The 14,589-nt window shown below is 41.4% G+C and overlaps 2 protein-coding genes across 2 annotated transcripts; both read right to left on the reverse strand.

Moving 5' to 3' along the window:
* Nucleotides 1–6,229: 6,229 nt before the first annotated feature.
* Nucleotides 6,230–10,589, reverse strand: LOC107670312 (G-protein coupled receptor 1-like). Its single transcript, XM_016462878.1, has 3 exons — nucleotides 10,416–10,589; nucleotides 9,418–9,522; nucleotides 6,230–7,842 (listed from the first exon to the last, which is right to left on the reverse strand). Exon 3 carries the CDS (start codon nucleotides 7,839–7,841, stop codon nucleotides 6,771–6,773), a length of 1,071 nt encoding a protein of 356 aa, XP_016318364.1. The 5' UTR covers nucleotide 7,842; nucleotides 9,418–9,522; nucleotides 10,416–10,589; the 3' UTR covers nucleotides 6,230–6,770.
* Nucleotides 10,590–10,687: 98 nt separating this feature from the next.
* Nucleotides 10,688–14,589, reverse strand: LOC107670314 (G-protein coupled receptor 1-like). The gene is made up of 3 exons (XM_016462881.1): nucleotides 14,399–14,589; nucleotides 13,401–13,505; nucleotides 10,688–11,830 (listed from the first exon to the last, which is right to left on the reverse strand). The coding sequence occupies exon 3, from the start codon at nucleotides 11,827–11,829 to the stop codon at nucleotides 10,759–10,761; it is 1,071 nt and encodes a 356-aa protein (XP_016318367.1). The 5' UTR covers nucleotide 11,830; nucleotides 13,401–13,505; nucleotides 14,399–14,589; the 3' UTR covers nucleotides 10,688–10,758.

The raw sequence follows: 14,589 nt of genomic DNA on the forward strand, positions 1-14,589 counted from the left end.
TCACAACGAAACACACAGCGCCTTCATGACATGGCGGCGGCGGCCGCAACAATACTACAGTGAGAATAAAAGTTATGCCTTCTTTCTTTGCATGAACATTTGGGTGGCATTATGCAAATATTCCCACATCTTGACGTAGACATGTGGGGGCATGTTAGAACGAGCCGTTTTAGGTAGTGGTTGACACTTTAGTCTTTGCAACTTTACAGATCTTCTTTATGCACCAAGAGCTTGTAACACTTCAAAGAGAAGGGAAAAATTTAAATCGCATCATATGACCCCTTTAAAGACATGTTTACAACATTTCTGTCTCTGAATTGGTGGGGCTTTAGGAATGTGAAGACTTGCTGAAAGGACCAGTAATTTTACATGCCACATTGATACGTGACAATACGTACTGTATTTTAAAGACTAGTCTGCTCATCTGTGAGGAATGTAAACATGAATTACTCTCCTGTGAGACTGTAGTACCTGCCGGCAAAGATTTTCCATCAACAAGCACCTCGGCCAGATGATCGTCAGCAGCTGCTTCTCCCCACATCATCGACAACAACAACACTGATAAAGTTCTGTGGGTTTGTGACCACCCTTCAACAGCAGCTACAGACACACCCTTCAAAGAGAAGTGTGCTTAATTGCATTCAGTGTGCACTTGTAGTATACTTCAAATCTTAAAAGCATATTTTTAAGAAAAACTGTACTTGCGGATATTATATAATTTATATTCACTAAAGTGTTCTTAAAGAAAGTTAACTTTCATGACTGTTTCTTAAGTACACTTAAACTTACACTTAAGTACTAAAAATGCATTTTGTAATAATTAATTTTACTTCAAAAGTAAAAGTTTTACATCAAAAGTACTTGAATCCTTATATTTTAATCTTTGGTTACACTATTTTTAGGTGTCCTTGTTACACTGTAATTTTACATATAAGTACTGAGCAATATTAATGTTTAAGTGAAGTATGTACTTCACAGCAGTAATGGACAGTGAGGTAAGATGAAGCAGTTTTCAGCTTTTATAAGCACTGAAATTCTAACCATCAATAATGCTGAGCCATGAAATACGACAAAAATGTGGTCCATCTGGTGTAAATTAAGCAATTTACATTAAAAACGGGGGTAAAATTACAAATAAATTAGATGCATTATCCAATACCAGATCTTTCTGCTGTTCTCATTGTTTTATTTTTCTTAACAGTATCCATGAATCAACCACAAATGATTTATTGTAATGTTTGCAAGTGCTGAGTAATGGAAGTAATGATATTTGTGGATAGTGAGGAAAGATTCAAGAAGCCAACACAAAACAAAGAACACAGAAGTCAAATAAAAGATGGCATTCTGCTTTCAGAAACAAGAATTCTCAGAAGGAAACAAAGAAAGTTCACATAAACTGCACATTCCACAAATATGGTACACAGCAGATGTTTTGACCTTTTTGACTGGATCCAGTGATGAAAATCATACAACATCATCATTTTGATAAAAAACTGCATTTTGCATGCAACCTGTTACTGCATGATTTTCTCCACCACAAAAACTGTAACATTCCTTTCCAGAAATAACATTATTTGGACCACTTGTACATTTCTGCATTGTCATACTTCAATCTTACTCATTCAAGCCTGTTAACCGAATAAGTGTAAAAATTATCAAACCAGTTCGTTTCTTTACTCGCTCAATTTTCAATTTATGGTGAATATAAATTTATGAACAAACAAAAATTACCAAACTAGCTTTACCCTATTAACTTCATTTAGGCTAAATGTACAACCCTGTTACTTGTGAAGATTGGTTACAGGTTTGTAAAAATTGCAAACCCCTTAAAAAAATTGCAGACTGTCATGCCCATGGACTGTCTGTGTGTGTTTTTCTGCCCACGTGCTCCCCGTGACCCAGTTTCTCCTATGTGTGATTGTCTCATTTGGTTCAGATGTGTCTCGGTAATTACCTAGTTTAATCCTGTATTTAAAGTGTTGTCTGCCCTATGTTCCTTTGTCCGGTGATAAACGGCTTGATGTGCTATGTGTGTCTACAGCCTGCCCTGTGTTTGGATTATTAAAGACTGTTGTTTATGATCATCCCTTGTCTCCGCGTTCCTTGCTCCTCTCTGTAGCAATCGTGACAGAACACCGGACCAACAAAAAGTTTATTGGCGTGTTTTCCCCCCATTTTGTTTCCGTGTTTCATTCAGTGTTTTTTGTTTCCCGTTGTTTCCCCATGGATCCCCTCGCCGCTTTGTTCGTCTACCTAGCCCATAAGGACCTGCACCTTGTGGAGTATGCGGTTGAGTTCAGCCAGCCCGCCGGCTGATTCACTCCCAAGCCCTATGATGACAGCAGCAATCTCCTTAACCTCAGCCCAAAAGAGGAGAATGAGGAGGAAAAGACTGTTGGCTCTAGCCCCTGACCAGAGTCAAGAGACGGCTCTAGCCCCTGACCAGAGTCGAGTGATGGCTCCAGCCCCTGACCAGAGCCTAGAGAGGGCTGCGGTTCCCGCGTCTGGCCCAGGGAGGGCCTCAGATCCCGAGTCAAGCCCAGAGAGGACCCCTGTTTCCACGTCCAGCCCAGAGAGGGCTGTGGTTCCCACGTTGCCCAGAGAGGGCCACAGATCCCGAGTCTAGCCCAAGGAGGGCTCCTGTTTCCATGTCCAGCACAGGGAGGGCTCCTGTTTCCACGTCCAGCCCAGAGAGGGCTGCGGTTCCCACGTATGATCCAGGGAGGGCCACAGATCCTGAGTCTAGCCTAAGGAGGGCTCCTGTTTCCACGTTCAGCCCAGAGAGGGCAGCGGTTCCAACATATGGCCCAGGGAGGGCGTTTGCTCCTGATTACAGCCCTGAGAGCCCGGAGGCTCAGAAATGCCCACCTACCCTCCCGCTCCTGCCTCCTCCACCGCTGTTGTCTGGCAGCCCCTCTGCTCACCCTCAGGCCACCATCTGTTCGTTGTTCTGCCAGTCTCCATCGTCGGCGTGGCTGGAGAATCCCTGGCCTCCGCCTCCAGCCTCTGAGTCCCAGACTCTGCCTCGGCCCTTCGACCAGCGGCTCCACCATGGCTCCTAGCTCCCTCCTCTCCGCTGTGGCCCGTCAGTCCACTGGTTCCGCCGGGTTCCCTCGTCCCTCCGGCTCCGCCTTGGTCTGTCGTCGTCCATCCATCGCCTCGGGACTCTATTCCTCCGGCTGCGCCTCGTCCCTCTGGCTCTTTCAGGCTCCTCCTTCCCTTCGGCTCCTTCTCTGTCCTCTGTTGCTTCCGGCTCCCCCGTGGCCTTCCGGATCCCCGCCTCCGCCTCGGTCGCCTGAGCCATCTGCTCCGCCTTGGCCCTCCGGATCCTCCTCGTCACCCTGGCTCATCGGCTCTCTGCCTCAGGCTCCTCCACCACCTGCTCCGCCGCCATCAGTCGGCCCCCTAGAGTCATCAGCCCTTCCTCCACCATGGCTCCTCCCTCTGTCGGCTCCACTGTGGGTCACCTTCATGGCTGTAGCCTGGGTCCCACCTGGCTCCGCCTGCTCCAAGCCCCTCCTGTCTCCATCTGGTCCGCCCTGGCTGCTCCTGTCTCTTCCCTGGCTCCTCCCCCTGTTGGCTCCAACATGGACTCTGTCTGCCGGCCCCCGTCCGGGTGCCCGTTCTCCTCCTGAGCCTCCTCCCTAGTTCCCACCCGTCCCTCCCTATGTTGTTTCTACGGCGCAAGGACGTGGCTTCCAGGAGGGGGGCGATATGTCACGTCCATGGACTGTCTGTGTGTGTTTTTCTCCCCACGTGCTCCCCGTGACCCAGTTTCTCCCATGTCTGATAGTCTCATTTGGTTCAGATGTGTCTCGTTAATTACCTAGTTTAGACCCGTATTTAAAGTGTTGTCTGCCCTATGTTCCTTTGTCCGGTGTTAAACGTCTTGATGTGCTACGTGTCGCAGCCTGCCCTGTGTTTCCCTGTGTATTAAAGACTGTTGTTTATGATTATCCCTCATCTCCGCATTCCTTGCTCCTCTCTGTAGGAATCGTGACACAGACAATAGAACAAACAATACAATATTTAGTTTGACCTACTGAAGTTGATGATCAACATTTTCTAAAGGCTGACCAATTCTTGAAGATGAAAAACTTTTTAAGCCCTATTTTGTAAAGCACCAAAAATCTGTTATAAGACTGAAAACTCCAATTAAGGCCAAATTTTGTTATTCAACATTCCAGTTGTTGTTCAAGACTTCTCCGTTGGCACATAAATTTGTAGGAAAAATACGGCTTCACTCGCTTCGAAAAACGTACAAATCTAGCCTCCATTTCGTTGCCAGATTTCAATCAAGCCAATGTAATGGAATTTCCTGAATTTGGTTGCTAAATTCACTGGCAAAATCACTTTTTTTTTCTCAGAGCATGTCCAACATTTTGTGGCTTAGATTTTGTAGTTTTCAAAAACAGGACAAAATGTGCAGTACTACATGAAAATAATATTTTACATGATAAGAACAGCACACTGGCTCATCTTGCTCCACTCTCACAGTCTGCTGCTTTGTTATTTACTAGTTATTCGAACCTTTAACCGACCAGCACAACAGCAACACTTATAACGTGAGTTTGGGAGCAGGACTATCTGTTTAAACAACCAATGGTAGGTGAGGGGAGTGTTTGAGAACCTTTTTTTTAAATGATTAACTTCATCTTAAAGATTAAAATTAATTCCTTTCATTGCACTGCACACACACTCTTTTTCATAAGGGTGAGGAGATGCAAACTCTAAACAGATGTAAATCTTGTCACCATATGGGGCATGAATACAAATGTGCTCTTTAGCCACTTGTTGAGTTTTGTTTGTCTAATGTTATGGATGGGACATGTGTCAAAGTGTCAAGTAGCTCTTTGTGAATGCAGGTTTTGTATGTAGTGTATTTTGTCATTCATGTAATGTTTTTTTTTTTATTGTTAAACCCACTGTTGCTGCTGCCCTATTTCTAGCTTCATTCCTTGGCAAACTGTCTTGGCTGTTTGGCTCTTTTTCTTCCTCCTTTTTAAATTTGGCTAACATTGAATGATTGTGTAACTCCACAGCAACAAGCAAAGGGGAACCCCACAATGAACTACTGTGGATATTCACAAAACTTTGGAGCTTAAATAAAAGGTTTTGGTTATAGTTTGGACATTTAAATTATATGTATATATATATATATATATATATATATATATATTTGGTAATGTAAAATACTTTCTCCTATCCTAACATCAATACAAACTTTGGGACAGGAATGGGACAGGAATAAAAAAAAACAGGGATTGTTCAAGATTTTAACAATATTTTGACAATTCTGTTGTTTGAAACAGACTGAAACAGACATTTCGGCTCAAAAATACTTAATTCCACAAAAAAATGAAGCAGAAGTGAAAATTCTCAGTAGCATCATCAGTCCCAAACAAGCTTCATAAAAATGACATCTGACATTGTGGTGTAATTTCAAATTTTTTGGCCTATTTATTGTTGTATCTTTGACTTAAATAGTGATTATTTTAAGGAAGGTTCAAACATGCAAGAACTGAGTGTGGAAAACTGGTCATTGTTTAAACATGTGCGTCTATCTTTTTTAGATATGCTTTAGTTTAGTTTTTAGTGTAAACAAGACAAAACTCTACATCTGTAAAGAGTGTAGCTCTAATTTCAATGGAAATGTTTTTGTGTTCCTCTAGCCATTGATTAGAACATTAGGCTACATTTTTCCCAGTTCTGTGCTTTTTTTTCTTCTTCTTCTTTTTTGTATTTTTGTCAGCTACTTTTTTACTTTTACACAGTATATTTCTAGTAAATAAAGATAACTAAACATATCATACAAAATATGTGGTAAAAAAATATGACCTGTCATATAGTACACTGAAAGTTATCTGTAGAGTTTCAAAATGTCTGTTTTTACTTACAAGAAATATACAGAGTTTAATACAAGTTAAGCTCAGTCAACAACATTTGTGTGATAATGCTGATTACCCCCCCCCAAAAAATTTTTTTTTTACTCGTCCCTCATTTCCATAAAAAACCAAGGCTATAATGAGGCATAATGGAAGTGCATGAGGCTCAAAGATTTTAAAAGCTGATAAAACTTCAATTCATTTTTGTAGTTGTTTTAGTTTTAAGTTTCATTGTCATGCCAACAAAGTTGTAAAATTGGATTTAACTTTACATAGAAAAAAGTTGTGATATTTCACACTAAAAACAAGTTAATATGCATATTGTTTACATATTGAGGCTATACTATTGAAACACTGAGTATTTTAATGTTTAAGGGTTGATCCAATTCACTTACATTATAAGTTCCTCACTGTAACTCAGATTTTTGCTATTTATTTTATTTTTGCTTTTATTTAATAATTTATAGATAAAGCAGTATAATTCTAAGACATTAGCATTAGCGAGTTTATTGATTCTGTGGAGTGCATCCAAACGACATGATAATAAGTCAAATTAATTTAAATTCAAATTTAAACAGTCCTTTCAAACAGAGCTGAAATATCACTCATCTTGCTCTCAGAGATGTGCAGAAATACTTTGCAGAGAAAAGTATATTAATTATTTTCTTATGGTTACAGGTAAAACTATGTATGTTTTTTTTTAATTGTACGACATAAAATAGACAATGCATTAAATACATTGTAATGTGCTATATTAGAAATGAAAGCAAGTATTTCCCAACCACTTTGGCCAAATCTACTTGAGTCCAGTTGAAGCTCTAGAAGTTTAATTTCAAAAGCTAAAAGCCCAAAGTTTGTTGAGTTCAGGGGTGATCGCTGAGTTGATCAGACGGAGGAGTTGGCCGTGGGTTCTTCAGGAGAGCAGCTGGGCAGTGGCGAGTCTAACTCCGTCGCAGACACAGACTGACTCAGCTCCCTCAGCGAGCTCTTAGTGAAGTTCAAACACGACCTCCTCACCAGTTTACGCACCTTCTTGGTTAGCAGTACGTACAGAATCGGGTTGACGCAGCTGTTGAAGAAGGCCAGGCTGGTGGCGAGTGGGAAGCCCACGATGAGCACAGAGTGCAGGTAGGTGGTGTGATGCATGCTCAGCTCCATCAGGCTGAACGTGTGAAATGGCACCCAACACAAGAAGAAAGCAAGAATCACGGCTGAGACAGTTCTGGAGAAGCTGGTCAAGCGTACCGAGTCGGATCGGCGCATCTTAATAGCCAGCAGAACGCCGCTGATGGTGATGGTTGCAAACGGAAGCAGAAAGCCCACGATGGTGCGCAGCGACACCATCGCAATGTGCCTCACCGCCATCATGTGCCTGCTCTCATCGTGAAAGTTATTAAAACACACAACCTTCCCTTTATGCTGGATCACGTCACGGAATATCAGGGCCGGACAGCTTAGACAGCAGGACGTGATCCAAATCAGCGCACAGACCCACCAGGCCCTCCGGACGTTTCGATACCTTTCCGACCAGCTCATATGGACCAGTGAGATGTAGCGATCCAAGCTCAGGACGGTCAGAAACAGCACGCTGGCGTACATGTTCATGGTGCACACGAACGAGTTCAGCTTGCACACGGTCTTCCCGAAGAGCCAGTGAAAGTCTCGCAGCACGTAGTCAATGGAGAATGGCAGGAAGAGCACAAACACAAAGTCGGCGATGGCCAGATTCTGCAGCCAAACGCTGTTCACGGTCCGTTTGCTTTTGAAGGCGGTCACCCAGATGACCAGGCCGTTCCCGATTACTCCCAGAGTAAACGCCAGGCTGTAGATGATCACTGATATGATGTGAAGAGCTTCTTTCTGAGTGTAGGCTCCAGCCTTGGTCTCCTCCACATTTTCATAGTCCGCGTATTCATAAGTGCCGTTTACATAGTCCCCGTCTTCCTGGGTCATCATTCTATAAACAAAATAGGAAAGAAAAATCACAAATAAGATTTCTTTAATATCTATTGTGAGATTAATGAGATTAAATGGAGATTTTTGCTTAAAGTTGAAGTTGACTCCCCCACTTGACACTGGTCGGTTAAACAGTTAACCCCGCCCCATTGTCACACCATTGGTTGAGCCAATGCTACTGTGTTGGGCTGCTTGGGATGATCAAGCAAACAGATAACCTAGGCTCATTCGAGAACTGTGGCAATATTTCTGTAAAATGATACGAAGAGTTCATTTGAAAAACTGATAACTTCGTTTTTTTTTACATGTTCAAAATTCATGTTTTCTTTATCCTGCATTCCAAATAATATAAATCAAACTGCAGTTGGGTTGTTTTGATTAAATAATAATAACTAAAAAAATACAGCTAACTAACACAATAAAACACAATAAAAACATGAATAAAAACTGAGTTATCTGTTTTTGCAAATAAACTCTTCATTTAATGTTGCTTCTTGCACGTTTTCCGACACTTTTAAAGTGAAGTGTCTAGTGAGTGACGCTAAAAATGCTTTCATTTGCAAACCAGCAACATTTTATTACGTTGGTCGTTGTACGTATTGTCAAATTTTGGAAAAGTAAAAGTGATCGCACTAGAAGTTTAATGCTCACGTTTGAAAATAACTTGGCAGCACCAACTCTAAACCCTAACCTAAACCTTACCAACAGTGTTAACCAATGCAACTGTGAGATAAAAATGCATTTGCTGAAGCAACCATGCCATTTTAGCTTGCTTCTACAAGTCTTTGTGCTCTTTTATGATGATTTGTGTTTCTCAGGACGCATACCAAGCACTGTACCAGGTGAGCTGCTGAGCAAGTTTACTATATCATAAATGCTTACTTCAAAATGTATTCGTTTACAAGCACAAGAATAAAAGTTGTTGGTATTTTACTGCCTCTAATGTTAATTTCAGCTGGAAACTGTAGTGAATATGTAAGTCTTGTAAGGTTTCAAACAGAGCAATGTTTTAATAGCACCACTCTTTTCTGTTTACTCTTTTCAGGGGAATCAGCCTACAAAAAAAGTTGATACTGTAAGTAAACCATTACTGTAATACTGTAAGTATTAACCTTTGCTTAATAAACTGAGTTTCAGCATTAAAAAATAGACACATCTCGACAATGTTTTAAACTGCGCTCGTATTTAACAAGATACCAAATTCTCCAATCAAAAGTAATAATTTTTTAGCTCAATACATTTACTATATGTCAAAAACTGTCTCATTTGTATCTCTTCTTATTCCTTCTAAGGCAAATTTGGCACATAGTCGAAACATAACAGATTTCCAGCCTCTTGAGTTATTAAAGAGCCACACCTGAGCAACCACTTTCCTCTGTGAATCGCACAGAAGTATTTTAACAGACACACAGACTTATAACAGAGTCTCTCTACTTTATGTCTACAACATGAAAATATTGAACATGTTATTCTCTCTGAGTAGGCCTAGATCGAAATCGATCCCAGATTTTGCAACTATCAAGGCGCCTCAATCCAAACACACTCTTTGAAAGACATTTCAGAGTTAGAGAATTACCTGACAGCGTCCTGCTCACAGACTTCAGCTCCTCTGCAAGAATTCCTGTGTCGATTTCACAAAAAGATTTGTGATATCCCTGATGGGTGTTTCCCTGTTATTGTTCTGGCAGCAGAATGAGAGAGAGAGTGAGATAGAGGGTAAGAGAGGTGAAGGAGGAGTGAAAAGAAAGGATGTGGACTGAGTATGGCACTTCCACACACACACACACTTTTGTCCCTACATAAAATCATTCCCGTGTTTTGTTTTCTGTGCCTTCAGGAGCGCTGGGGTCTGTGGTCAGAGTTTTGCCAGCATGTGCACAGAAGGTTTTTATGATTCTGCTCTGTCACTAACTCACAAACCTCTCACTCAACAGGAATGTTTCTCTGCAGGATCTTTCCATATGTGCTTCCAGAGGACTTTATGATCCTAAAGAGAGATGTAGGATTTTTCTCTCTCTGGAAATGTGATCTGTTAAGAAACGTGACTGCCATTGTGATGGGGTCAACACAAATTAGCTCATGTCACGACTGAGCTGTCGTTGCATGCACAGTGCAATGAGCAACAACTGATATTATATACAAAGCTAATTATGACACACCACTGCAGAATGAATCAAAACTTGAGCAATAAGGGCAGAGATGTTTCAATAGCCTGCCCTGCCAAATAAAATCAGAACCCAAACAAGGTTTTATGGTGTGATGATGCCACTGAAGTACCTTTTTGTCTCTCAAAGAACTTTACATTCACTGGTAGTTCTTTACAAAACCATTATGACAAAAAAATCAACATCTATTGAATCTAACCTGTCAAGAACTTGTTGTTTGTGCCAAACTTAAAATGATATAAAAACAGCGAATGAAGGACTTTCATTGTTTAATGAGTTTGATGCGTTTAGTGCGTCTGTGGTAAATTCACTGGAAAACGGTTAGCCTAACAGTTCGTAACCAGGATACAGTTTTATAATAAAATAGTTAAACTAAACAAAATATACTGTAATAAAAGCGTTACCATACCTTGTTTGTTGTCGAGGATGTTGTTCGCTAGAGCAGGTCGTAACCCTCAAATCTTTACGCAAATGCTTCCCCCATTAGTTGGAAGCTGTAAAGCCGTGTAAATTGTCGTATTATACTACAGTCGTTTGGAGGAGTTCAGTTCACGCAGTTCAGAGAGCTGATAAATGAACTCGCACTGAATGAAGCCGATGTTACAAAGAAGCGACTGTGCACACGTCTCTCTCTCTCTCTCTCGCTCTCTCTCTCTCTTTCTCTCTCTCTCTCTCAGTTGAAGCTCTAGAAGTTTAATTTCAAAAGCTAAAAGCCCAAAGTTTGTTGAGTTCAGGGGTGATCGCTGAGTTGATCAGACGGAGGAGTTGGCCGTGGGTTCTTCAGGAGAGCAGCTGGGCAGTGGCGAGTCTAACTCCGTCGCAGACACAGACTGACTCAGCTCCCTCAGCGAGCTCTTAGTGAAGTTCAAACACGACCTCCTCACCAGTTTACGCACCTTCTTGGTTAGCAGTACGTACAGAATCGGGTTGACGCAGCTGTTGAAGAAGGCCAGGCTGGTGGCGAGTGGGAAGCCCACGATGAGCACAGAGTGCAGGTAGGTGGTGTGATGCATGCTCAGCTCCATCAGGCTGAACGTGTGAAATGGCACCCAACACAAGAAGAAAGCAAGAATCACGGCTGAGACAGTTCTGGAGAAGCTGGTCAAGCGTACCGAGTCGGATCGGCGCATCTTAATAGCCAGCAGAACGCCGCTGACGGTGATGGTTGCAAACGGAAGCAGAAAGCCCACGATGGTGCGCAGCGACACCATCGCAATGTGCCTCACCGCCATCATGTGCCTGCTCTCATCGTGAAAGTTATTAAAACACACAACCTTCCCTTTATGCTGGATCACGTCACGGAATATCAGGGCCGGACAGCTTAGACAGCAGGACGTGATCCAAATCAGCGCACAGACCCACCAGGCCCTCCGGACGTTTCGATACCTTTCCGACCAGCTCATATGGACCAGTGAGATGTAGCGATCCAAGCTCAGGACGGTCAGAAACAGCACGCTGGCGTACATGTTCATGGTGCACACGAACGAGTTCAGCTTGCACACGGTCTTCCCGAAGAGCCAGTGAAAGTCTCGCAGCACGTAGTCAATGGAGAATGGCAGGAAGAGCACAAACACAAAGTCGGCGATGGCCAGATTCTGCAGCCAAACGCTGTTCACGGTCCGTTTGCTTTTGAAGGCGGTCACCCAGATGACCAGGCCGTTCCCGATTACTCCCAGAGTAAACGCCAGGCTGTAGATGATCACTGATATGATGTGAAGAGCTTCTTTCTGAGTGTAGGCTCCAGCCTTGGTCTCCTCCACATTTCCATAGTCCGCGTATTCATAAGTGCCGTTTACATAGTCCCCGTCTTCCTGGGTCATCATTCTATAAACAAAATAGGAAAGAAAAATCACAAATAAGATTTCTTTAATATCTATTGTGAGATTAATGAGATTAAATGGAGATTTTTGCTTAAAGTTGAAGTTGACTCCCCCACTTGACACTGGTCGGTTAAACAGTTAACCCCGCCCCATTGTCACACCATTGGTTGAGCCAATGCTACTGTGTTGGGCTGCTTGGGATGATCAAGCAAACAGATAACCTAGGCTCATTCGAGAACTGTGGCAATATTTCTGTAAAATGATACGAAGAGTTCATTTGAAAAACTGATAACTTCGTTTTTTTTTACATGTTCAAAATTCATGTTTTCTTTATCCTGCATTCCAAATAATATAAATCAAACTGCAGTTGGGTTGTTTTGATTAAATAATAATAACTAAAAAAATACAGCTAACTAACACAATAAAACACAATAAAAACATGAATAAAAACTGAGTTATCTGTTTTTGCAAATAAACTCTTCATTTAATGTTGCTTCTTGCACGTTTTCCGACACTTTTAAAGTGAAGTGTCTAGTGAGTGACGCTAAAAATGCTTTCATTTGCAAACCAGCAACATTTTATTACGTTGGTCGTTGTACGTATTGTCAAATTTTGGAAAAGTAAAAGTGATCGCACTAGAAGTTTAATGCTCACGTTTGAAAATAACTTGGCAGCACCAACTCTAAACCCTAACCTAAACCTTACCAACAGTGTTAACCAATGCAACTGTGAGATAAAAATGCATTTGCTGAAGCAACCATGCCATTTTAGCTTGCTTCTACAAGTCTTTGTGCTCTTTTATCATGATTTGTGTTTCTCAGGACGCATACCAAGCACTGTACCAGGTGAGCTGCTGAGCAAGTTTACTATATCATAAATGCTTACTTCAAAATGTATTCGTTTACAAGCACAAGAATAAAAGTTGTTGGTATTTTACTGCCTCTAATGTTAATTTCAGCTGGAAACTGTAGTGAATATGTAAGTCTTGTAAGGTTTCAAACAGAGCAATGTTTTAATAGCACCACTCTTTTCTGTTTACTCTTTTCAGGGGAATCAGCCTACAAAAAAAGTTGATACTGTAAGTAAACCATTACTGTAATACTGTAAGTATTAACCTTTGCTTAATAAACTGAGTTTCAGCATTAAAAAATAGACACATCTCGACAATGTTTTAAACTGCGCTCGTATTTAACAAGATACCAAATTCTCCAATCAAAAGTAATAATTTTTTAGCTCAATACATTTACTATATGTCAAAAACTGTCTCATTTGTATCTCTTCTTATTCCTTCTAAGGCAAATTTGGCACATAGTCGAAACATAACAGATTTCCAGCCTCTTGAGTTATTAAAGAGCCACACCTGAGCAACCACTTTCCTCTGTGAATCGCACAGAAGTATTTTAACAGACACACAGACTTATAACAGAGTCTCTCTATGTCTACAACATGAAAATATTGAACATGTTATTCTCTCTGAGTAGGCCTAGATCGAAATCGATCCCAGATTTTGCAACTATCAAGGCGCCTCAATCCAAACACACTCTTTGAAAGACATTTCAGAGTTAGAGAATTACCTGACAGCGTCCTGCTCACAGACTTCAGCTCCTCTGCAAGAATTCCTGTGTCGATTTCACAAAAAGATTTGTGATATCCCTGATGGGTGTTTCCCTGTTATTGTTCTGGCAGCAGAATGAGAGAGAGAGTGAGATAGAGGGTAAGAGAGGTGAAGGAGGAGTGAAAAGAAAGGATGTGGACTGAGTATGGCACTTCCACACACACACACACTTTTGTCCCTACATAAAATCATTCCCGTGTTTTGTTTTCTGTGCCTTCAGGAGCGCTGGGGTCTGTGGTCAGAGTTTTGCCAGCATGTGCACAGAAGGTTTTTATGATTCTGCTCTGTCACTAACTCACAAACCTCTCACTCAACAGGAATGTTTCTCTGCAGGATCTTTCCATATGTGCTTCCAGAGGACTTTATGATCCTAAAGAGAGATGTAGGATTTTTCTCTCTCTGGAAATGTGATCTGTTAAGAAACGTGACTGCCATTGTGATGGGGTCAACACAAATTAGCTCATGTCACGACTGAGCTGTCGTTGCATGCACAGTGCAATGAGCAACAACTGATATTATATACAAAGCTAATTATGACACACCACTGCAGAATGAATCAAAACTTGAGCAATAAGGGCAGAGATGTTTCAATAGCCTGCCCTGCCAAATAAAATCAGAACCCAAACAAGGTTTTATGGTGTGATGATGCCACTGAAGCACCTTTTTGTCTCTCAAAGAACTTTACATTCACTGGTAGTTCTTTACAAAACCATTATGACAAAAAAATCAACATCTATTGAATCTAACCCGTCAAGAACTTGTTGTTTGTGCCAAACTTAAAATGATATAAAAACAGCGAATGAAGGACTTTCATTGTTTAATGAGTTTGATGCGTTTAGTGCGTCTGTGGTAAATTCACTGGAAAACGGTTAGCCTAACAGTTCGTAACCAGGATACAGTTTTATAATAAAATAGTTAAACTAAACAAAATATACTGTAATAAAAGCGTTACCATACCTTGTTTGTTGTCGAGGATGTTGTTCGCTAGAGCAGGTCGTAACCCTCAAATCTTTACGCAAATGCTTCCCCCATTAGTTGGAAGCTGTAAAGCCGTGTAAATTGTCGTATTATACTACAGTCGTTTGGAGGAGTTCAGTTCACGCAGTTCAGAGAGCTGATAAATGAACTCACGCACTGAATGAAGCCGA

The sequence above is a fragment of the Sinocyclocheilus anshuiensis genome, unplaced genomic scaffold (genome assembly GCF_001515605.1).
Source record: "Sinocyclocheilus anshuiensis isolate Anshui unplaced genomic scaffold, SAMN03320099.WGS_v1.1 scaffold732, whole genome shotgun sequence".
Classification (NCBI taxonomy): Eukaryota; Metazoa; Chordata; class Actinopteri; order Cypriniformes; family Cyprinidae; genus Sinocyclocheilus; species Sinocyclocheilus anshuiensis.